The sequence below is a fragment of the Clavispora lusitaniae genome (genome assembly GCF_014636115.1).
Source record: "Clavispora lusitaniae strain FDAARGOS_655 chromosome Unknown tig00000105_pilon, whole genome shotgun sequence".
NCBI classification, from domain to species: Eukaryota; Fungi; Ascomycota; class Pichiomycetes; order Serinales; family Metschnikowiaceae; genus Clavispora; species Clavispora lusitaniae.
The window spans coordinates 413,987-438,656 of NW_027093978.1; the positions used below are offsets into that span (position 1 = coordinate 413,987).

The following is a 24,670-nucleotide window of genomic DNA, read 5'->3' on the forward strand; positions in this document are numbered from 1 at the left end:
TACGTTATACATGCACTTTTAATAGATATGAACCATTATTCTGACTATATCTCACCTGGAATTTCTTCCTCTTCTGACGAAAGATCACTTGACTCTTGGTACTGAACTTTTGTTGTGGCTCTCTTGCTTCGTCTTATGGGGACCGGTACATCATCCTTTTCATTATCCGTTGCACCTCCAAGGGGCTGTTTTCTCCTTACTTGCTTCCTTTTTCCATTATTTATTCTGGGTTTTTTCGCAGTTGCTTTCCTGACTGATGCTGAACGTTTTGTGTAGTGACTTCCCATAATTTTCCGGAGATGTTGAAGCAAAGCAACTTGTACTTCATCTGGAATATATATCTTGGAGATTGTACGTTGCGCTTCTTGATAATCCCCAATGGGTGAGAAAATATCAGAGGGTAACTGCATTTTCCCTGGGTAAGTTTGCAAATTCCAGTTCTTAGAATCTGCGAGTTCTTTGATCATTAACTGACAAAGCTCGGCTACCCGATACAAATTCATGGCTTGATCAGGGACATTTTCAAGCCGATAAAGCTCTTGGTTCACTTGCGAATCTCTGTATTGCTTGACTCGGCTCGCAAAATAATAAAGTAGTGACACATTCTTCTCTTTTGCGATTCCTTCCAAATAAAATGACAAGAAACTCAGGCAGTATATATACGCTTTCTCCACATTCATTTGTATCTCATCATGAACCGATATCGACTTTTCAAATCGTTCATCATGAGAAATGGAATGAATTAAACGGACGAGCACTCTCTCAAATGTAGTTTCAGATTTGGATTCGTATCTGCTGTGAAGAGAGCGTACCCACGTCAACACGTTATTTTTGAGAGACGTATCAGGATCATGGCCCACTAAAAAGACTAAATGTAAGAACCTTTCAGAAATGGCATTCCTCGACAAGTATTTCTGTAATGACTTCAAAAATCGTTCACGAACATTTTTGCAATCATCGATTATTAGCCTCTCAAGTTTAGCGATTACACTAAAGTTGATTACCAAATCCAATCGAGGCAACTTTGCCAATTTTAATAACGAAGTCCCTGCAAAAAGACGAAGCCTCTGTTGGAAAGGAATAGGTGTAGGAGGGAAGCCTTGACTTGATTTCACAATTTCCCCACTATTGGAAACAATAGTTATTAAAAGTCGCAATGGCTTGTCAACTAGGATACTCAGGCTATTTGATTCAGCAATCGCTCTAATTCTGTTAGAAATGAGTCGCAAAGCCAAAAGCTTTTCCAATAATAGGTGATTTCTAGTTTCGTACAAATGCTCATCAGAAACCCAGCTTTCAGAAGCGTATGTTTTGTAATCATTTTCACTCATTCTGTTGCAGCGTAAAATGTCATCCGCAATTAGTGAATTGATCGCAGTGGAATACTGATCTAAAGGGTGATGGTCAATGAGGTAGATTTCTGCCACAGACGACAACCTTGTGGTGAATGCCGCATGATTTATATCCAATGGCATGATCTTTTCTATAATATTGGAAATAATGAGTTTCTTATCTGCTGAGAATCCGCTAATTTTCACCGCATATTTAGCCTGAAGAGGACTTCCATTCAAGGCTAAATCTTGCAATTGTTCTCTTAGTCTAGAGTCTTCCGGAAACTTATCTGGGAATCTCTTGAGCAAATGATGAAATGATTGCAAAAATGAAATATCCACTTCTGTTTTTTTGTTTAAAATGATATCTGAAACCGCATGAACGTGATTCTTGAAAACCTCCGGTGAAATTGATGAAAACATTTTTATCAACTCATTTGAAACCTTGTGATTTGTATTTTGTGGTTCACAGGAAAGTTTTAATAACTCACTCACATTTGATTTATTGCAAAATACGTTGGAGGCCCTGTAAAGCAATATTTTCATATTCGCTATCATATCTGTCGTGCTCACTGGAAGTCTATCATCAGAAATTCTCAAGATCTTAGGGTCTCCTAAGCTTGTCAATAACTCTTTAAGGGAGTTTTTCACAGTTTTGTAATCGGAGTCGGGCAGCACGCAGTTCGCGAGTAGATTGTTGAACCGAGCATTTTTCAAGTGAATAAAACGCTCGAGACAATCAACGGTATTGAGCGTAGGAGGAAGGCTTACTGTAAACCAAGTAATGATTTTGTCGAGTTTTTGAAGCAAAACTTCTTCCGTGTTTTCATCATCCAATTTCAGCGACGTGAGCTGCTCAGAAATTTTCACAAATTGATGAAAAGCTTCCGAAAACTTTGTTTGGCGCGTTATTGTTGCCAGAAAAACAGCTTTCGACCTTTCGTCTAAAACTTCATAAAAGTTGCAGAGTCTATCTGCTCTGGACAGCGCATTGTTTTCAAACGGGATCAAGTGTTCGAAAAGGGCGATATCCACAGAGATATTGACTGACTTGTCATTGATGTAGTTCAATTTTAGAAGTGTGTTGGGGATGTCGTGCAAGATTATTCGCCCTAGCGCTGTTATTTCCTCACTGTTCAAGTTTCCAAAATCAGTTATCTCATCCTTTGCCGCCTGTTTGGAGTACTCATCATAAATATTTGACGTTAATTTGATAGCTTTATTGCGAACATCGGTATTTTTCTCCCTCACAAGTTGTAGTAAAGTTGTCAAGACTTCGTGGTTACATACCCTGCTCGTAAATACATGGAATGGGAGCTTCTCGACAGCTTTACAAGCATCAAGCCTGACTTTTTCGTGCGTATCCCGAAGACATTTGGTGAGACCGTTACAAAGTTCGTTGGCCATATCAGATGTCACAGACGGGGAACAAATAACGAAGGAAACCTGTTCAGCCCATTTTGCTCTCACAGCGTAAGATGAATCTGAATTTTTCTTGAGCCAGGAATTCCATGTGTTTCTATGCTTATTAATAAAGTGAGCAACATTACTGTCAACAAACCCCATGGATGAGCTGGCTATCATCTCGCCGATTGTGCTAGTAGCCAAAATACGAATCTTTTCTGAATCTGAATTCAATTCGTCATTGATTAGTCCCATGACGGATCCTAATAGATCTGGAGCATTTCGCCAAATTTGAACGGACCAAGTGTGAATTTTCTCCAAGGTTTTGTAGGAAGCTTCATAGTTAACTTCACCTGATTCGGTAGACGTTGCACTTTCATCCAACATTTCTGAAAAGAGTTGCGCTATCAGCCTTGATAACTTGTCTACATTAACTTCACACACAGCTAAAGAAAAGGCAAATCCCGAGTTCGAAATATTGGATAACGACCCGGTTAAACCAGATTGTGATGGGACTGTAAGTCTCTTAAGGATGAGTGAAACGACGTCTTGTGGAATACTTTCTGTCTCTGCAATAACTTCAGACAACATATCTGCTGCAATAGGTTCAAGTTTCGCTGGAAAACCTTTGGAAGCGAGTTGATACATTGTTTTGAATAATGACGAAATTAAACGCAGGGAATCAGGCAAGTCCGCAACTAATATTATGGACCTGACTTCGACAAGCCTCTTGAGGAGATAGCTCTGCTGCAAAAAGAATGCGTTTCCTTCATCCCATAGATGGGAAAACTGGTTGAAGAAGGCAGTGAATATAGACGAGAGTTCCTCTGGAGTATACGGCGCATCAGGAGCATATATACGCAAAATGTCAGCAATTGCACAACATGCAAAAGCTTGTACTCCGATGTTCTGATGCTTCAAGAGCTTTTTGTTTGCCAAGTCATGAGCGATCTGATTGTACGAGTCGGGGGAAACGGTGTTCTGGTCAACAGCAGATAGAATGTCCGCCAATTTCAGAAGACGAGCAAGGAGCTCTTTCGTTGATATTGGGTTTTTGACTGTTGAAATTATCAGCATTTGCATTTCGCCCAGCGTTAAATGCGATGATCGGGAAACCATTGGTGATGAAAGATGAGGGTAACGTATGTGAGGAAACGCGTATCATAATACGCGCGCTTACAAAAAGTAGTCTACAAGCATCAGCATGTTCGACATTTTGAAACATCTCGAAACGCAAACGTGTGAGTTAGTTTCAGCTCATGAAAACTGTTTGCTCCTATGTCTGTTTACAAAACAAGATTTATTATAAATTTATTAATTAATTGTATAAACTTTTTATTTTTTTTCATATACGGCTGGTATCAGTTCATGTTTTTCGTGCGTTTCCGTCAAATGATTATTTTTTGGAAGAGTCGCGTACCAGTCTAAGACCTTTTTACTGTTTGAGGCTACCATATTAATTGATGAAACCAATCTGGAACTTGTAAACATAGATAAAAAATCTGCATAAGGGGAAGTTTACATAACCCCTTTGTCCCTGGACCAAGAGTTCTGAGAACGTTTTTCGGCACACAATCGATCCACCAGATACTCGTGTGAAACTTCCTGTGCAAAGCGTTTCGCGTAAATAGAACATGGAGATGAAGTAACGATGTAATCAATTGTGAGAACTTGCAACCCCACTTATTTCTGTATTTAGATATCATTTCCACAATTCCCGATGATTAACAACTCTGGAACCAGCATGCTCAATTGCAGTCTTCAGTATCGAAAAAAGTGCGGGGCTGAAACACAGAATATACTAGTTGAGTTATCACTCATCGTCAATGCCTGCACATATTGCGCATTGTGCAGCGAGTCTACCACATCGGGGAGTTTCCACAACAAACAAGAAAGACTCAAAGCACGCGGAAAAAAGCTCATGAATCCTCCTCAAGTCAAAAACCATATCGCCACCTCCTTCTCCTTCTTTTCAACACCTTGCTTCAAAACGTATTTGGCCATAGAAGAGAAGTTTTAACCAGTCACCCACTCGGTTTCTTAACTGTTCTAAAGTTTAGAATTCCTTCAGAAGCATAAACGCCGATTGGAGCGCATCTATATATCCCCTTCTCAAGACGAGCCAGAGCACCTCGTAACTGAGTCAAACTATCCAGGGACTGTGCGGCCCATTTTGCTAGTGGCAAAAATTCATAATTTGCTTTCTTCTCCTTAAAAAAAATTTATTGGCACCCTTTCGACACACATTCCTTCCATCATGACATCTACAACAGTTGAACTGATGAATTATCAGCAACACCCTTCCAACACGCTGGTCCCAGTTACATCCCCCGCTGTTTCATCTGCTACCAGTAAGCGTGTTCACCGAGAAGTTAGGTTTGGCGCTTACATCTTAGGATCAACTTTGGGTGAAGGCGAGTTTGGGAAAGTCAAATTGGGCTGGCGCAAAGATGGCAAACACCCTAGCCAAGTGGCAATCAAGTTAATAAAGCGTGACACTATTGTCAAGGACTCTGAGTCTGAAATCAAAATACACCGTGAAATAAACTCTCTCCGCCTACTCAATCATCCTAACATTGTCAATCTTGTTGAAGTTTTGAAAAGTGGCAAGTATATTGGCATCGTTTTAGAGTACGCATCGGGGGGAGAGCTCTTTGATTACATTCTACAACACAAGTACCTTAAGGAAAATGTGGCCAAAAAACTTTTTGCACAGTTGGTTAGTGGAGTCGACTACATGCATTCCAAGGGGTTAATACACAGAGATTTAAAGTTAGAGAATTTATTGTTGGACAAACACAGAAATATTATAATCTCTGACTTTGGCTTTGTTAATTCGTACAATAAGGACAAGAATGACTTGATGAAAACTTCATGCGGTTCTCCGTGTTATGCTGCACCAGAATTGGTTCTCACACAAAGCCCTTATTCTGGACGGAAAGTGGACATTTGGTCGTTGGGAGTTATCTTATATGCCATGCTTGCAGGATACCTCCCATTTGATGATGACAGCGAGAATGAAGATGGTGCTGACATAGTAAAACTATATCACTATATTTGCAACACTCCCCTTACGTTTCCTGAATATGTCTCTCCTCTTGCAAGAGATTTACTAAGAAAGATCATTGTTTCCAATCCAGAGAAAAGAATAGGAGTTGATGAAATCAGAAATCACCCATGGCTAGCTCCTCATGCTAATCTTTTGTCCATCAGACAACCAGAATGGGATAAAGTCCACACGGAAGATCGGGAGAAATGGTCGGTGGCACAATCAATGAACAAGGGAAACAAGTACAAGCGTTTTTCAATGTTCAATGAAACCACCAATTCGTCAGCCTTGATGATGGGTTCCAATAAGAATACTAATGGCAGATCATACACCTCCAACTCCAACATCATTTATTCGAACCCTACAACCTCATCATCTCTTGCTAATGTTGTTGCTCTAACAAACTCAAGTGATACAAATTTGGCAGCTTCTGCATCATCCATTATGGGTAATTCAACATCAACTGTGTCATCCAATGTTTCCAAAACTTCTACTGAAAGCGGTTCTCCTGTGAAACTGAGCCAGTTAGGTTATGCTAGAGGTCATTCAAAGTCTGCGTCAATGTCTGGCACCTATCCGACTGCCAGCATTGCACTAAAGGCAATGGTGTCAGAACACGAACGGAAGGCACAGAACTCTGTGGAGAATGAAAGTACTCATGATACACCCCCGAGCTTTTCTCCCTCTCAAATACCCCGTTCGACAACCTACACCGGAACAATCTCCACCATTGTTGAAAGTCCGACACCACCAGATAGCAAGGGTGTACAAATTAATCCAGCTGTGGTCAGAAGCAAGTTCAACGAACCCCCTAAGGACACAGCGAAGTTACCTCAATCACACAAGAAACCTAGACCTACGTCTTATCATCCAGGTTCGATGACATCACTTATGTCTCTAGGAAATGGATCCTCTTCAAATTTCTTTGATTACGTTAAGATTGGTCTGCCGATTAATTTTTCCGTTCCTCAGTTCATTTCCGGCTCTCCTACTAAGAGTGATGATATTATTTCTTCGATGTATGAAAGAGCTGTACATGGAAGTCCTGGTTCTCAGACTACTGTCACAACAAAATCGAGAAATGCAAATAGGCGAGATTCAGTTGTAACCCCGATAAACGTTAATGGCGTTTTGACCTCTGATCTTAGTTTGCATGAGAACAAAAGAAACTCAGTTTTGAGCTACTTGGAAGACAAGATAGATGCTCTCGAGTTGACAGAACTGCACAGCCCTATTCGCCAATACGCCGAAGATAATGTGTCAAAACCACAAAGAATTCCGAAGTTGGACACGAATCTTCAACCACCTCAAACCACTCCCCAAATTGACCAGCTGCCTACTTTTGCACTGCCTATAGAATCGCCGAAAGAGAAAATGGTAGTCAAAGTATCTGAAAAAGTTGATAAAGACTCAAATGAATCGGAACATAAGATTTTCGACGGAAGCGAAATGAGAGATCACAGAAGAAAAACACAAGAAGTAGTTTCGAGGGGCGAGACAAACAAAGAGAACAGGGAATCGAAAGATTCCAAGGATCACAAGGACCAGAAGGAACAAAAACGGCGTAACCGATTCAGCATTTTGTCATTCTATGGAGGCTCATCAAATAACTCATCAAGCGATGTGGCTTCAGCTCCATCACGGAAAGTTTTAGAACCATCTAATGATATTAATGTGGGTACCCCTGTGAACAACAAAGAGCAGAAAAGGGTCGAATCATCATCCTCACATAAATCGTCCCAATCAAGAAAGTCAGGCTCCAGTGGTAATGGCGTCTATGCTAATGGCAAAGAAGCTAGTGCTGCTCGAAAAGTGATGAACTTTTTCAAGAGACGAAGCGTCCGAATAGGATAGTTTTGCATAATTTAAAGTGTGGCCTCAACATAATGTTCGTTTATAGGTATCGCTTAAATACTACGATTGTTTAATGAATTTAGCATTTGATTTTTCCTGAGGAAGAAAAGAGTAACGGAATATCTTTGTCAAAGTTTCGGAACTATTCATATGATCTGCCTAGCGCGATTTGAAAAAAATAAATGTAATTGCGATTTGCCATCATTACTCTCATTTCTTATTGCAATGACTCTACCGTCTAGTACAACGTCGTCTATACCAGATACACAAGAAGCTACAGGTGCTGCCACTGAGGGATCTCCAATAGATAGTGACGTACGTTCCTTGGACAAAAACACAAATAATGAAGAACCTGATACTCTTTCTTTACTGAGTACGGAAGAATCTGACGAGGAAGAAACTCCAGACGAGTCGTTATCTGTTACCATTGTGCAAGAAATAGACGAAGGATCATACATATGCTTGGTTTGCACCTGTGAAATCGATCGCCACTCTAAGATATGGTCATGTGAAAACTGTTACAGAGTCTACGATCTCGAATGTATTCGCGATTGGGCTATTCGAGGTTCATCAACTACTGAGCGGAAAAAGTGGCGATGTCCCGCATGTAATATCGAACACTCAAAGCTCCCCTCGAAATTCACCTGCTGGTGCGGGAGACTAACGAACCCATCATCGGACAGTTTCATTCCATTCAGTTGTGGAAACCCATGTAATGTCAAATACCCCGATTGCGTGCACCCGTGCTCCTCTCTTTGTCATCCAGGAAAGCATCCAGCCTGTGGAGCATTAGGCCCTGTCATGCCATGTCATTGTGGAAAACATACGAGACAATTACCATGTCTTGCAACGCCATACAAAACTGGATGGTTTTGCGATGCTCCATGCGAGACTCCTGTTTGTGAATTGGGTCACAAGTGTCCAATAGGGAAATGTCATCTGGGATTCTGTGGTATTTGTAAAGAGCTTGTCAACACTAGATGCTATTGTGGACAAGAGAATATCGCGGTACAATGTCTGAAGATTGTCCCAAAGATTTGCAAAGAGAAGGATGCGAGATACTCGCTGTTTGTTGGGGGTGTTGCTTGTAACAATATCAGCATTGAATATTATGACTGTGGTGTGCATTTTGAAGAGCTCGACTGCCAGCCATTACCATCCAAAACTCGCGAGTGCAAGTATGCACCTAAAAATGTCACATCGTGTTACTGTGGAAAGACTCCTGCGGAATCTCTCAATAGAAAGAACTGTACAGATCCAATGCCCGAGTGTGATCAAGTTTGTGGCAAATTATTGAAGTGCGGCTGCACATGTCTTGCTAAGTGTCATCAAGGTCCTTGTGAATGCTTCAATATCATCGAAACAAAATGTTCATGCGAAAATTCTTCATATTTAGTTCCTTGCAAAGCTTTACAACAAGGATTCCGTCCCAAATGTCATCATAAATGCACTGCCACTCTAAGTTGCAGAAGACACACCCATAGAGAAGAGTGTTGTGAATTTGAGCAAGTGGCATTGAGAAGAGAGAGAGAAACTAGAAAACATTTCAGAAACCGCACACGAGCAAATTTCGAGGACCAGATATTAACAATGGAACCAATTCATATCTGCACTAGAACGTGCAACTTACTCAAGCTGTGTGAGAAACATCACTGTCAAGCACTTTGTCACAGTGGTTCTTGTGGAGAGTGTCTTGAATCCTCTAGCGAAGATCTTGTATGTCACTGTGGGAAGACTGTGATTCCAGCTCCTGTGAGATGCGGCACAAAGATTGAATGCCATGAACAATGTGCGAGAGAAACTCCTTGTGGCCACCGTCCTGAAATTCATAATTGTCATGGAGACGACGTCGCTTGTCCAAAGTGTACATACCTCGTATCGAAGTCATGCAATTGTGGAGAAAGGGAGTTGAAGAATGTCTTATGTTCTGTCCAAAGCGTTTCTTGCGGCAAAATATGTAACGCAAAGAAATCTTGCGGACATCCCTGCAACAGGGCTTGCAATAAGGATTGTACTCGAGGTATTCATGCTGACATCTTAGATTGCCAATCCAAGTGTCACAAAATCAGGAAGAACTGCCCTCATTTGTGTGCAGCAAGATGTCACAGTGGTAAAGGGACTTCCTGTGATGCTTTAAAATGCAAGGCGCCAGTTGTCATTACATGCTCTTGTGGAAGACTAACCAAAAATGTTGTATGTGGGGCTGATGAAAATGAGAAATCGAGAATAGGCTCTTTCTTCTCTTGTGATGAGGAATGTGCGCAGATCAAGCGTGAAAAGGAACTCAGTAAGATATTCAACGTATCTTCACAAGAAGATGATTACTCTTATCCAGCATCTGTACTTAATGTTTTCCGCAGACAGAATGCGTGGTGTCTGAAAATGGAGGCCACGATCAGGAACTTTGTCAGTGATTATCAGGATTCCGTCGCTGCAAACTTGAAACCCAATAAGAGTTTGCACTTTCCACCAATGTCGAAACCGCAACGCACCTTCATCCATGAGTTGGCTGAAGTTTACAAGTTATACAGCGAGTCACAAGACAAGGAACCGCTTAGATCAGTCTTTATCTGCATCACCGAATTGACCTCATCACCAACTCTCACTATCATGGAAGTTATTCAGAAACAAGACGATGCTGAACGTAAACGCCAACAGCTTGAAGAACTCAAATCCGCTCAAATCGAGCAATCGCTTTTTAATGCCATCATCATAAGTGATGTATTCTTCGGGGTCAAAAGAGAAGATCTAGAAGCCAGCATCTCGGATATTTTGAAATCTTATCCAGAAGTGACTAGTTGGCAATTACAATGGATCAAAGAATCCACATTTGTTTTTCATCATCAAGACTATCAAGCGATGGATAAAGAAAAAGAAGATAGGCTATACATTTTACTGAAGACATTCAAGAAGATTTTCAGGGACAAGTTATTAGCATTTGATTGCAAAATGTGTCTTGTAACCGAGGGAGCTGATTACATCTTGAAAACAGATCTGACCAACGTTACTGTCACCCAGCAAATCGAGCAAGTACCAGCACCTTCACACAACGCTTTTGAAGTTTTACAGCAAAAAGTGGAAAGTTAATAATTTGCATCATTCACTTCTATAGGTCTTATAAAGCAGTCAGTTTTCAGCTTGACGACGACAGTGAGTCTTCTTGTTCTATTTCGTTATGCTTAACCACAGGCTCAGTAGTTTCAACATTTTGATCAGCACTACTCTCAATGTCCTTCACTTTTGTGATTTCGTTTCCTTCCTCTTTGTTTAAAACCTTCTCTTCATTTTGAGCAGCACTTTCTTGTCCCAGGTAATTTGCATTTTCATTGTCCAGCGCCTTCTCTACATCAGAAGCCTTTTTGTGGCGTCTAGATCTCTTCTTCTTTTGTTCTTTAGGCTCTGGCTTTGGTTCAGCCTTCTTTTTCTTGATGCTTAATGGGTTAGGCTCGCTTGGTCCCTTTCTCTTCTTCTTTTTTCTCGACTCATCTGTTTCGTTTTCAGGAGCATCTTTCTCGACATATCCAACTTTGGAGTCATTTAAGCCTGCAGTAAGTTTAGCATTTTCATGCATTGCAGCAGCTCTTTGTGATGCAGACGATGCTGGTTCCATGACCATAACAGATCTGTTCATAAAAATCAAGGGAACACCCGGCACACCTCGAAGTCGTTTTCTCAAGCCAATAGACTGACTTGCAACAATGTATCTGTGTTTATTGATGCCATCAATGTTAACGATAGATTCAATGCATTCAGCTGGCGGTTTTGGATCTTTTGGAGGATGATTGCATCGACGTCTTTCAAACTGCTTAGCAGTTTCTATAGCTCTCTGGTTGTTTGTTGAGTAGAGCGCTTGCATGCAACATTGTGTAATCATTGGCTTGGTTTCACCTTGAATAGTTCGGTTGAGACCTTTAGTCAAGTCGAAAGAAGCCTTGTCACATGTAAGAACAAGCTCGTCATCCACGATCGTTTGAAAAGGCTCTCTAAACTTGAAGGTGTGCAAATACAAGTTCATTTGCTTCTTGTAGGACTTGGCTCTCTTTTGTCTCATAATGCTTCTTCAGTGGGTAAAAGAGTTTGATAGTAGTGAAAAGACTTATGTCGTATTCCGAAAAACGAGGGTAAAATGTGATGAGCATCCATTTTTCGGACACTTCCGGGGGTGTCGTGGGCAATATACCGGGGAGAAAAAAACTCAATATTCGAGATGAGACACACTCCATAAGAGATAAACACTTAAGGAAATATGTCAGTTGTTGGTTCTTTAATCTTCTGCAATGATTGCGGTAACTTATTGGATTCCGTGACCGCCAAACCTACGTTGGATTGCGGCGTATGTCATAGATCGTACCAGAGTTCTCAATTCGCCAACTTGAAAGTTGTTACAAAGTCTTCTGAGGATGCTTTCCCATCGTCTTTGAAATTGAAAAGATCTGTTGTCAAGACTTCCTTGAAGAACGATGAGTTGGAGGAAGGAGCCACTATCAAAGAAAAATGTCCAAAGTGTGGAAACGAGGAGATGCAATACCATACTTTACAATTAAGATCTGCCGATGAAGGTGCTACAGTGTTTTATACATGTACTGGGTGTGGCTATCGCTTCAGAACAAACAACTAGACTGGATGGGCCTCCGTCATTTCTCCTCTGTACTATAGAAAAATTTGCATTATCAATCAACGTCATTTATTAACTTTCAACATAGATTAATTTCCCCCCAGTATCATTAGTTTGTTTTGACTGTGGCATACTCCAATTCGTTCGAGTTTTCATATTCGTACATGTCCAACGCAACAACAGCACTGTCTCTGACGACATCAACACTGTCATTCAAGAAGGACTTCAAAACTGGCAAACAATCTTCGGTAGCAATGGATCCCAATGCTTCAGCAGCTTCGTGTCTAACCATTCCAGCCTCTCTTTCATCCTTCAAGACTTTGATCAAGGAAGGAACAGTGACAGGATTACACAACTGACCAAAGACATACGCAATTTCATGCTTGAACAATGCAGAAGGGTCCTCAAAACCACTAGCCAATGCAAGACAGGCTTCGTCTGTAGCCAAGTCTCTCAATCTGAACATAGCTCTATATCTTTCGAACAAAGGCTTCTCCTGGTCGTTCAAAATTTTTTGCAATTTTTCAACCTTAGACTCCTTATCCGTAGGCAAGGGTGGAGCAGGATCAATAGAAGTGAAGGACGACTTTTCCAAGATTTCTTTACCAGCGGAATCAGAATTCTCCCATTTGATTCTCTCAATAGCCAATTCGCAAGTTTGCCTGATTTCGATATCGGGGTCCTCTTTGAAGTACTTTTCCAACAAGTTCAAACTGGAAGAATCACCAATAGCACCCATAGCTTCAGCTGCCTCGTGTCTAACCATGATCTGCTGGTTTTTGTCTTCTAGAACATTGGCCAAGTATTTGTTAGCATGGATATTTTTGATTTGACCCAATACATAAGCCACCTCGTGCTTCAATAACTCCGAGCTGTCTCCAAAGCACTCTGCAATGTAGTCAATAGCCTTGTGAATAATCTCTTCATCAGAAGAGTCCGCACCAATGCACTTCAAGTTGAACAAAGCTCTAAATCTGTTAGCTAAGGCAATGTCACCAGACTTGTTACACAAAATATCTCTTAGTTGCTCAATCGAAGCAGTATCCACATCAACGTCAGCCATGGCAAATAGTCTTGTGATGAAATATAAAAGTTAATTAATGGAAAGAGACCAAGCTTTTTTTTTTTCAGGGTATTATGCATGATTCTCCGATGCTCGTTCCCACGCATAGAAATATGCTCTAGAATGTACAAATTAGTAATACTCATGCTTACTCGAACATAGAGCACAGTTAGGGATGCCGTTCTACGTCTTCTTAGGAAATTTGAAGATACTGCTATGTAATATCACGAAGGTGCCTTTATCTATGTTGTACAAGTAAGGAAAAATTTGTTTCCAAAGCGACACGTTCCTTACAGAAAGACAAAAACGTCCATGAATATCTACAGAAGCCCCCAAGAAAGGCATTTCTGTATTCATGCTCCCGTCCCAGTCATTCAACACAGATTACTCTTTCAATGGTGTTGGCAAAAAAAGTGTGGTGTACGGGTGCGTGTTCGAAAATTTTGATCTCTATAGTAGCGTGGGCCAAAACGAGCGATCCTATATAATCCATAAACCACACTCATCATGGCCCAACCTCCTATGCCAGATTTGTCCAATGCCATAGTGGCTCAGGATGAGATGGGAAGACCTTTCATCATCGTCCGCGACCAAGGAAAAAAGCAGAGAAAGCATGGTGTGGAAGCGACTAAGTCCCATATCTTGGCTGCTCGCGCCGTCGCCACAATCGTCAAGACATCCTTGGGACCCCGTGGATTAGATAAAATTTTGGTCAGTCAGGATGGTGACATCACCATAACTAACGATGGCGCCACTATTTTATCTCAGATGGACTTGGATAATGAGATTGCTAAGTTGTTGGTTGAATTATCCCGTTCGCAAGATGACGAAATTGGAGATGGTACTACGGGTGTTGTTGTTTTGGCTAGTGCCTTATTGGACCAAGCCTTGGAATTGATTGAAAAGGGTATTCATCCTATCAAAATCGCCAATGGTTTTGATGAAGCGTGCAAAATTGCCTGTCAACATCTCGACGTTGTGGCTGACGATATCAACATCAGTCACGAGGCTACCGACTCTAACTTGTTGAAGGCAGCAAAAACCTCGTTGGGTTCGAAAATTGTCTCTAAAGCTCACGATCATTTTGCTCACATGGCTGTTGACGCAGTCTTGTCGGTGGCTGATCTCGAGAGAAAAGATGTGGACTTCGAGTTGATCAAGATGGAGAGTAAAGTCGGCGGGGGCATCGAAGACTCGTCATTGATAAAAGGTGTCTTGTTGGACAAGGACTTTTCTCACCCACAAATGCCAAAGCAAGTTGATGACTGCAAGATTGCCATTTTGACATGTCCATTCGAGCCACCAAAGCCAAAGACAAAGCATAAATTGGACATTTCTACGGTGGAGGAGTTCAAGGTATTGCAGGAATACGAGCAGAAAAAATTCATCGAAATGATTGAAAAGGTTAAAGCTTCTGGTGCTAACGTCGTTGCTTGTCAATGGGGATTTGACGATGAAGCCAACCACTTGTTGTTGTCAAACAATCTAAACGCTATCAGATGGATTGGTGGCTCCGAATTGGAGTTATTGGCCATTGCCACTAATGGTCGCATCGTCCCAAGATTTGAGGATTTGACACCAGAAAAGTTGGGCCACGCGGGCACAATAAGAGAACTTGAGTTCGGTACCACCAGAGACCGCATGTTGGTGGTAGAGGATTGCTCCAACACAAAGGCTGTCACATGTTTTATCAGAGGCTCGAATGAAATGATTGTCGCCGAAGGTATAAGAGCTTTGCATGACTCCATTTGTGTTGTGCGTAATTTGATCAGAGATAGCAGAGTTGTTTATGGAGGAGGTGCTGCCGAATTAGCGTGCTCAATTGCGGTCAGCGAAGCGGCAGACAAACAAAGAGGCATAGACCAATACGCGTTCAGAGCATTTGCTACAGCATTGGATCAAATTCCTATGACGCTTGCTGAAAACTCTGGTTTGGATGCCATTGAAACATTGTCTACGCTTAAATCTAAGCAAGTCCTTGAAAAGTCCTCTCAGTTGGGTGTGGACTGCTTGGGATTAGGCACCAACGACATGAAGGAGCTTTTCGTCATCGATCCTTTGATCGGTAAGAAACAGCAGTTGTTGTTGGCTACACAGTTGACCAGAATGATTTTGAAGATCAACGATGTGATTATCAGCGGAAAGGACGAGTACTAGCTCTCCTGATGTACAGTATCAACCACACGGTCTTACGTGACACGGTTGGGGAAAACGAAATAATATTTTATTGCTTATCATTTTACAACAGCCAGATTAAGAATGTAGTTACGAATTCCGATTCGAGTAGGGACCGCTATGGGGTGTCGTGCGCACACCATACGAATTGGACTTGAGCGCCTGCACACCGCTCCTGGCTATTACCCAGAAAAACGAACTGTGCCCCATTCAATCATTAATCTCAGTACCCACTCATCCAATTGACAAAAAGAATTCATCATGGCGTCGATGGGAACACCTGCGGTCGTTATGGACAATGGTACCGGCTTGACCAAATTGGGTTTTGCTGGTAACGATTCACCTTCTTACGTGTTTCCCACTGCTATTGCCACGGCGGCTAGTGCTGGAAAGGCAGGAAAAGGTGCAGCTTCGAACAACTCGTTTTTAAGTGCCAAGCGGGGATTGGAGGACTTGGACTTCTTTATTGGAGATGAAGCATTGAACGCGGCTAGCGGCAGCAATTATAGCTTGTCGTATCCGATCAGACATGGTCAAATCGAAAACTGGGATCACATGGAGCGTTTCTGGGAGAACTCCATCTTCAAGTACCTTAGATGCGAGCCTGAAGACCACTACTTTTTGTTGACGGAGCCTCCTTTGAACCCTCCTGAAAACAGAGAGAGCACTGCGGAGATCATGTTTGAATCCTTTAACTGTGCTGGTTTGTACATTGCAGTACAGGCTGTCTTAGCTTTAGCGGCTTCCTGGACTTCTTCAAAAGTGCAGGATAGGTCCTTAACGGGAACTGTTATTGATTCTGGTGATGGTGTTACACATGTCATTCCGGTGGCTGAAGGTTATGTCATTGGTGGTGCCATCAAGAACATTCCTTTGGCTGGAAGAGACATTACCCTTTTCATACAATCTTTATTGAGAGATAGGGGTGAAGCTGACACTTCTTTGCAAACAGCAGAGAAGATCAAGCAACAATTTTGTTATGTTTGTCCTGATATTGTGAAAGAGTTCAAGAAGTTCGACCAATATCCACAAGAGAAGTTTGCTCAATATGTTGTCGAGTACACAGACAGGAAGAAGGTTGTTGATGTGGGTTACGAACGTTTTTTGGCGCCTGAGATCTTTTTCAACCCTGAAATCTGCTCCTCAGACTATTTGACTCCTTTACCTACAGTTGTGGACCAGGTGGTACAATCCACGCCAATCGACGTGCGGAAAAAGTTATACAAAAACATCGTTTTGTCTGGTGGTTCTACTATGTTCAAAGATTTTGGAAGACGTTTGCAAAGAGATATCAAATCGATAGTCAACGAAAGAATTGAAATAAGTGAAAAATTGAGTGGTGTTAAGAGTACCGGTGTAGAGGTCCAGGTGATCTCTCACAAGAGGCAACGGAATGCTGTCTGGTTTGGTGGCTCTTTGTTAGCGCAAACCGCCGAATTCAAGAGTTATTGTTACACTAAGCAGGACTATGATGAGTATGGTCCAAGCATTGTGAGAAACTTTTCCTTGTTCTCCGTTCCATAGATTTTTAAAAGAAGAGAAAGTGAAAATATAGGCTATAGTTGACCGAGTATCTTTGTATCTCCATTTAATTGGTGACTTCTAATTGGAGTGAAAATAGTGAGACAATACAGTAGTACTTTACACACCCGTGCACCACATGTGTCCACTGCGATAAGCTTGAACACAAATTCTAAATTCCATTTATAAACCTAATTCACACCAGACTGCTCAAAAATCATGTCGTCACCACAGCTCCAAGTGGTTGATGGCATTGCATTGAACCAGATTTTCCTCGGCCTCAAACTGAGTAATGAGGAGGATCGATCACGCAGTGCTATAGAGTTACGGAACTTTCTCGCGTCCATAGCCAGAGATTTGACACCAGAACAATTTAACAAGTACAACAATGAAATCAACAAGACAATATTTGATTTCCTTCAAAGCAAGGATACCGTACAAACCTTGGGTGGCATTGCTGCTTTAAATGCATTGATCGATTTTGATAGTGGGGTGGGAGAAGAGAATGCTACAAAAACTGCTCGGTTTTCGAACTACTTGAGCTCCTTGATTCTCTCCAATGATCTTACGATTATGAAACAAGCGACAAAGACACTAGGCAAGTTGGCCACGCCCAGAGGAACTTTAACAGGAGACTTTGTGGACTTCGAGGCCAAAAAGGCAATCGAATGGCTCCAGAGTGACAACCGGCAGCATGAAAATAGAAGACATGCAGCAATATTAATCATTTCTGCATTAGCAGATAATGCGCCGTTGCTTCTTCAAGGCTATATTACACAGATTTTGGAGCACATTTGGATTCCATTGAAGGACAACAAGCTCATCATTCGGACAGATGCAGCCGAAACTCTCCAAAAGTGTATGTCTATTCTCTATTCACGAGACGTTGAATTAAGAAAGAAATGGATCAGAATTTTGATTGATCTGGCATCCAAAATTCTTAATGAGAGTGGCATGAAACCAAACAACGGCGGCTCCTCTTCAAGTTATAATTTGATTTACAGTGCAAATGGCTATTCAAGTGAAGCGATCCACGGTGCCCTCTTGGTTTACCGAGAATTGGTCAAATATTATGAGGATCCGTATATTAAGTACATGTTCGAAACGATGTACGAAAACATCACCATATACAAGAATCACAAGATGTCTATTATCCGGAAAGAGCTCACAAACATATATCCATTGCTCTGTAAGGTGAACCCTGATATGTTTGTGGAGAAATACTTGCATAGAACGTTGTATTACTATTTGTCGCAGTTGAAAAAGTTCAAAAACCACTACAACGAGTCTGCCAATGCTGACAAGAGTGCGGTGCTAAGAAGTATTGGTCTCATCGGTTTGGAAGTTGGCAACCAAATGGCAACATACTTGGACGCTATTTTGGATAACATCAGAGAGGGACTTTCTTATCCAGCCAACTCTGGCGTTCAGCTGATTTTAGCCAATGCCGTATCCAAAGGTGATACATCAGGCGCAAATCTTAGCGCCATTTCTACCACCTCTCTGGGTTCATCCAAGTACAGGGCAATTCGGAAAGATACAGAGCCAGCTATATTCGACTGCATTGGAAAGCTATCTATTGCAGTAGGTCCAGCTTTGACAAAGCATTTACAGCGAGATATATTGGATATGATGTTTAGCAATTGTTCGTTGTCAAAGCCGATGAGAGATGTCTTGCAAACTCTAATCACTAATATCCCATCACTCACCCCAACCATCAACAAAAAGCTACTCAATTTATTGAGTTTAGTCTTGTCAGGCGAAACATTCCAGCCCCCTGGCTCTCCATATGGCCTGTTGAAAATCAACGAAGCCGCAGCAAAAGAATATCGATTAATGATGATATCTAGAGATACGGGCCTTAGCATCAGTAACATCCTCAATAACCCGGAAACTTATCAATCTTTAGATGAAAGCATAGCGGTTCAGGCATTAAAAATGTTTGCATTTTTTGAATTCGAAAATTATCAACTAAATGAGTTTGTTAGGTATTGCATCATTGCATATTTGGATTCTCCAAGTCCTAAAGTGCGCCAAACAGCAACTTCTACGTCATGCAAAATATTTGTCAAGGACCCTATTTGCCATCAAACAAGTGTTAATGCATTGAATGCTGTGAACGAAGTTGTTGAAAAATTATTATCCATTTCTATCACTGATCCAATAGCAGAAATCAGACTCGAAGGTTTGAAATGCCTCGACCAAGCTGGAGAATTTGACCCGCAACTTTCGCAAGCAGAGTACGTGAAGCAACTTTTTGTTGCGCTTAACGATGAGGTGTTTGCGATTAGGAAAGTAGCGATAAAGATATTAGGACGATTATCTAACATTAACCCCGCTTATATCGTCCCTTCGCTTCGAAAAACTTTGATACAATTGTTATCACGTCTAGAGTATGCCAATACTAGCAGAAAGAAGGAAGAAGCTGCTATCATCCTTTCTCTTTTGATTTCGAATTCGACTGAATTAGCTCGTCCTTACACAAAGCCTATTATTGAAGCATTGATCCCTAGAATCAAGGACTCAAGTTCTTCTGTTTCTGCCAGTGCAATCAGCTGTCTTGGGGAGACAGCTGTTGTAGCTGGCGAGGATATCAAACCCTTCCTCGGGGAATTAATGCCGTTGATCTTGGGAACTTTTCAGGACCAAAGTTCATCATACAAAAGGGACGCAGCCTTAAAGGCTTTAGGTAGAATTGCCAGTTCCTCTGGATACGTGATCCAACCTTTGCTAGACTATCCACAACTTTTGGGTATGCTAGTAGGCATATTGAAGCTGGAAACTTCGCCTAAAATTCGACGGGAGACTGTTCGATTGTTAGGTATTTTGGGTGCATTGGACCCATATAAGCATCGGGAGGTTGAACAAACTTCCCAAAAGATCCCGGTGGAGCAGAATGCGCCTCCAGTGGATATTGCTCTTTTGATGCAAGGAATGTCTCCTTCTTGTGAAGAATATTACCCTACTGTTGCCATTAATAATTTGATGAAGATTTTAAAAGACCCCTCTTTGAGTGCTCATCACAACAAAGTGATTCAGGCAGTTATGTATATCTTTCAAACCCTTGGATTGAGATGTGTCTCGTTTCTTCCTCAAATTATACCAGGAATCATAAATGTTATGCACAACTGTCAACCAAGTATGTTGAAGTTCTACTTGCAACAACTAGGGGCATTGATTTTGATTGTTAAGCAACACACTCGTCCTTTCTTACCTGAAATATTTGCAGTGATCAAAGAGTTCTTCGTTTCCCCTGTGCAACCTAACGTCAGAGTCATTCTTATTCATTTGATAGAATCCATTTCGAAGGCGTTAGAAGGCGAGTTCAAAATGTATTTACCTGAGGTATTACCATTGATGCTCAATTTGATTGAGGAAGATAAGTCGCATGATCGGGAACCGTCTATTCATGTCTTACGAAGCTTCGTTGTCTTTGGTAGTAACATTGAAGAGTATGTCCATGTTGTCGTCCCAACTATAGTGAAGATGTTTGAAATTGGTCCACCTATTTTGAAGAAAACTGCAATTGAAACAATAGGCAAGTTGTCAAGAACTTTAGATCTAAATGACATGTCTTCGAGGATTATTCATCCATTGCTACGGGTAATTAGCCAAGGCAACGAAGATTTATCTTCTGCTGCTATGAACACTATATGTTGTTTGGCATTGAGCCTAGCAGATGATTTCATTGTTTTCATTCCGGTGATTAAGAAAACTTTGATTGCACTGAAGACTCATTCAGCCATGTTTGACCAGATTGTGACGAAAATGCTCAACGGTGATCCATTGCCAACTCACCTAAATTTGTACAAAGACTACGATTCACATATGTCTCACTTTGATGTTCCAGATGTTGATACACCGTTCAAAAAATTGCCTGTTAACCAAGCAGCATTAAAAGCGGCATGGGATTCATCACAGAGGAACAATACGAAAGAGGATTGGCAAGAATGGATAGCACGTTTGAGTAAAGAACTCTTGAAACAAAGTCCATCTCATGCAATAAGAGCTTGCGCAGGTCTAGCTTCAGATTACCATCCTCTTGCAAAAGACTTATTCAATTCGAGTTTTGCCTCTTGTTGGAGCGAACTTTATTCTCAACATCAGGAGGAATTGATAGAGTCTTTTTGCATTGCATTGTCTTCTCCAAACAACCCACCGGAGATTCACCAGATTCTCTTGAACTTGGCTGAATTTATGGAACATGATGACAAATCATTGCCCATTGCTATAACTACGTTGGGCCAGTACGCGCAAAGGTGCCATGCTTACGCAAAGGCATTGCATTACAAGGAATTGGAGTTTTACGAAGAGCCCACAACACCTACAATTGAAGCATTGATTAGTATCAATAATCAACTTCAACAATCTGATGCTGCCGTTGGTATATTAAAACATGCTCAATTGCATCATGAACTCCAGCTAAAGGAAACATGGCACGAAAAACTTCAAAGATGGGATGACGCATTGAAGGCGTATAACGAAAGAGAAAAGCTCGAGCCTGATAACATGGAGGTGATCATGGGTAAAATGAGATGTTTACACGCTTTGGGTGAATGGGAGCAACTATCAGAATTAGCTCAAAGTAAATGGAACTCCTCCACTAACGACATTAAAAGAAGTGTCGCGCCTTTAGCTGCGGCTGCAGCTTGGGGTTTAGGCCAATGGGATAGAATGGATGCTTATATAAAGGTGATGAAATCCGAGTCACCCGATAAGTCTTTCTTTAGTGCCATCTTGAGTTTACACAGAAACAATTTTGAAGATGCATCCAATCACATCTTGAATGCGAGAGATTTATTAGTCACTGAAATCACGGCATTGGTGAGTGAAAGTTATAATAGAGCTTACGGTGTTGTGGTACGGGTTCAGATGTTGGCAGAACTTGAAGAAATCATTAAGTACAAGTGCTTGCCTCTGGGCTCTGAAAAGAGAGCACTTATGCGCAAAACTTGGAATGCACGTCTTCTTGGCAGTCAGCGAAATGTTGACATATGGCAGAGGATGTTAAAGGTGAGGACACTCGTCATAAAACCTAAGCAAGATATGGAGATGTGGATTAAATTCGCTAACTTGTGCCGGAAGTCTGGAAGGTTCAATTTGGCCGAAAAGTCTTTGAATAGCTTGTTGGAGGAAGGTTCACCAGAAAATCCATCACGGGCGCCACCACAAGTTGTTTATGCGCAATTGAAGTATATGTGGGCCAAAGGACAAAGGAAGGAAGCTCTTCGGCATTTGGTGGACTTTACAACGCGTATGTCTCAAGATTTAGGATTGAATCCTAACGACTTGATCACCCAACCAATTCCACTGAACGGACCTGGTGTTCCGAAGCATGTGGAAGAGTATACACGTCTACTTGCTAGATGTTTCTTGAAGCAAGGTGAATGGCAAGTTGTTTTAAATAACAATTGGAGAACAGAAACTTCTGAAATTATTTTAGGCGCCTACTTGCTAGCCACACACTTCGATAGCAAGTGGTACAAGGCCTGGCACAACTGGGCTTTGGCAAACTTTGAAGTCATAACCCTTCATACCCAAAATAATCGCGTTGAAGTTTCTAACGGCACCACGCATGCTTCGGAGACTCAAGAAAAGCAAGTCCAACAACAGGAGGTCATTTCAATTGATGTTGTACAACGCCACGTAATTCCTTCCATTGAAGGTTTCTTTCATTCGATCGCTTTGTCACAATCCAACTCCTTGCAAGATACATTAAGATTGTTGACATTATGGTTCAAATTTGGTGGAATTCCTGAAGCCGCACAGGCTATGTCAGATGGTTTTGGAATGGTGAAAATTGATAATTGGTTGCAGGCTGTTCCACAGTTGATTTCCCGGATTCATCAACCAAACCAGATAGTCAGTGCATCCTTGTTGGGGCTCTTGACAGATTTAGGAAAGGCCCACCCTCAAGCCTTAGTGTATCCATTAGCAGTTGCTGTTACTTCAGAGTCTGTTAACAGAAAGAAGGCTGCATTGTCTATTATCGACAAGATGAGAATTCATTCAGCGACATTAGTTGAACAATCCGAGTTGGTGAGTCATGAATTAATCCGTGTGGCAGTATTATGGCTTGAACAATGGTACGAAGGATTGGAAGATGCTTCAAGATTATTCTTTGGCGAACATAATACGGAGAAAATGTTTGAAGTATTAGAACCTTTGCATAAAATGCTTCAAAAGGGACCAGAGACGATGCGTGAAGCATCTTTCAACAATGCTTTTGGAAGGGAGCTTGCCGATGCTTATGAATGGGTATTAAATTATCGCAGGACAAAGGATATCACAAACTTGAACCAGGCTTGGGATGTTTACTACAATGTATTCCGCAGGATTAGTAGACAGTTACCGCAACTTCAAAGTTTGGAATTACTGTTCGTGTCACCAAAATTAGAAGCGATGAAAGACTTGGAGCTAGCTGTGCCAGGTAGCTATGAGCCAGGAAAGCCTATTGTTAAAATTGCGAAATTTGAACCAACTTTCACTGTGATTTCTTCAAAGCAACGACCAAGAAAATTGGTTTGCAAGGGAAGTGACGGTAAAGATTATCAGTACTTGTTGAAAGGACATGAGGATATCAGACAGGATAACCTTGTGATGCAATTATTTGGATTAGTCAACACGTTACTTCTCAATGACACTGCTTGTTTCAAGAGACATTTAGACATTCAGCAATTTCCAGCTATACCACTATCTCCAAAAGTGGGTTTGTTGGGCTGGGTTCCTAACAGTGATACTTTCCACGTCTTGATCAGAGAATACCGTGAGTCGAGAAAGATTTTATTGAATATTGAACACAGGATTATGTTACAAATGGCCCCAGATTATGATAGTTTAACACTTCTTCAGAAGGTTGAAGTTTTTACTGGAGCATTGGATAATACCCGAGGTCAGGACTTGTATAAAGTTTTATGGCTCAAGTCTAAGTCTTCGGAAGCCTGGCTTGATCGTAGAACAACATACACTCGTTCTTTGGCAGTTATGTCTATGGTCGGATATATCCTCGGTTTAGGAGATAGGCATCCATCAAACTTGATGCTTGACCGAATTACTGGTAAAGTTGTTCATATTGATTTTGGAGACTGTTTTGAAGCTGCTATTTTGCGGGAGAAATACCCAGAAAAAGTTCCGTTCAGACTCACAAGAATGCTCAACTATGCAATGGAAGTCAGTGGAATAGAAGGTTCGTTTAGAATCACTTGCGAACACGTTATGAGGGTGTTACGGGACAATAAGGAGTCATTGATGGCCATTTTGGAAGCATTCGCATATGATCCATTGATCAATTGGGGTTTTGACTTCCCTACAAAGGCATTAGCCGAGGCAACAGGGATTAAAGTGCAACAACATAATACAAAAGAGATGTTGAAGAAAGGTGAAATTGACGAGGAGGAGGCCAATAGACTTAACAAGCTCAATGCTTTGGAGATTAGAAATGCCAGAGCTGCTTTGGTCCTTAAGCGCATCACTGACAAATTAACGGGCAATGATATCAAAAGATTGAAAAATTTGGATATTCCAACGCAAGTGGATAAATTGATTCAACAAGCTACAAGTGTGGAGAATTTGTGTCAGCATTACATTGGCTGGTGTTCCTTCTGGTAAGAAAGGCACAACAGGTTAAAAAAAAGAAAATATGAATAAAGAGACTGCAA

General features: G+C 41.4%; 9 protein-coding genes across 9 annotated transcripts; 6 read left to right on the top strand and 3 right to left on the bottom strand. All coding sequences in view use genetic code 12, as the record gives it.

The window, feature by feature from the left end:
• Positions 1-44: 44 nt before the first annotated feature.
• PDS5 (Pds5p) lies at positions 45-3,854 on the bottom strand (the record flags this gene model as incomplete). The annotated part of the gene is made up of 1 exon (XM_002615708.2): positions 45-3,854. The coding sequence occupies one exon, from the start codon at positions 3,852-3,854 to the stop codon at positions 45-47; it is 3,810 nt and encodes a 1,269-aa protein (XP_002615754.2).
• Positions 3,855-4,992: 1,138 nt separating this feature from the next.
• Positions 4,993-7,638, top strand: FOB63_003195 (protein kinase; the record flags this gene model as incomplete). Its single annotated transcript, XM_002615707.2, has 1 exon — positions 4,993-7,638. One exon carries the CDS (start codon positions 4,993-4,995, stop codon positions 7,636-7,638), a length of 2,646 nt encoding a protein of 881 aa, XP_002615753.1.
• A 225-nt stretch (positions 7,639-7,863) lies between these two features.
• FOB63_003196 (uncharacterized protein) lies at positions 7,864-10,725 on the top strand (the record flags this gene model as incomplete). Its single annotated transcript, XM_002615705.2, has 1 exon — positions 7,864-10,725. The coding sequence occupies one exon, from the start codon at positions 7,864-7,866 to the stop codon at positions 10,723-10,725; it is 2,862 nt and encodes a 953-aa protein (XP_002615751.2).
• A 46-nt stretch (positions 10,726-10,771) lies between these two features.
• On the bottom strand, positions 10,772-11,689 carry UTP23 (rRNA-binding ribosome biosynthesis protein; the record flags this gene model as incomplete). Its single annotated transcript, XM_002615704.1, has 1 exon — positions 10,772-11,689. One exon carries the CDS (start codon positions 11,687-11,689, stop codon positions 10,772-10,774), a length of 918 nt encoding a protein of 305 aa, XP_002615750.1.
• A 195-nt stretch (positions 11,690-11,884) lies between these two features.
• On the top strand, positions 11,885-12,256 carry RPA12 (DNA-directed RNA polymerase I core subunit; the record flags this gene model as incomplete). The annotated part of the gene is made up of 1 exon (XM_002615703.1): positions 11,885-12,256. The coding sequence occupies one exon, from the start codon at positions 11,885-11,887 to the stop codon at positions 12,254-12,256; it is 372 nt and encodes a 123-aa protein (XP_002615749.1).
• A 106-nt stretch (positions 12,257-12,362) lies between these two features.
• Positions 12,363-13,316, bottom strand: LIA1 (deoxyhypusine monooxygenase; the record flags this gene model as incomplete). Its single annotated transcript, XM_002615702.1, has 1 exon — positions 12,363-13,316. The coding sequence occupies one exon, from the start codon at positions 13,314-13,316 to the stop codon at positions 12,363-12,365; it is 954 nt and encodes a 317-aa protein (XP_002615748.1).
• A 507-nt stretch (positions 13,317-13,823) lies between these two features.
• On the top strand, positions 13,824-15,473 carry CCT5 (chaperonin-containing T-complex subunit; the record flags this gene model as incomplete). Its single annotated transcript, XM_002615701.1, has 1 exon — positions 13,824-15,473. The coding sequence occupies one exon, from the start codon at positions 13,824-13,826 to the stop codon at positions 15,471-15,473; it is 1,650 nt and encodes a 549-aa protein (XP_002615747.1).
• Positions 15,474-15,752: 279 nt separating this feature from the next.
• Positions 15,753-17,015, top strand: ARP3 (actin-related protein 3; the record flags this gene model as incomplete). The annotated part of the gene is made up of 1 exon (XM_002615700.1): positions 15,753-17,015. The coding sequence occupies one exon, from the start codon at positions 15,753-15,755 to the stop codon at positions 17,013-17,015; it is 1,263 nt and encodes a 420-aa protein (XP_002615746.1).
• A 216-nt stretch (positions 17,016-17,231) lies between these two features.
• Positions 17,232-24,620, top strand: TOR1 (phosphatidylinositol kinase-related protein kinase; the record flags this gene model as incomplete). Its single annotated transcript, XM_002615699.2, has 1 exon — positions 17,232-24,620. The coding sequence occupies one exon, from the start codon at positions 17,232-17,234 to the stop codon at positions 24,618-24,620; it is 7,389 nt and encodes a 2,462-aa protein (XP_002615745.2).
• Between the last annotated feature and the right edge of the window lie 50 nt (positions 24,621-24,670).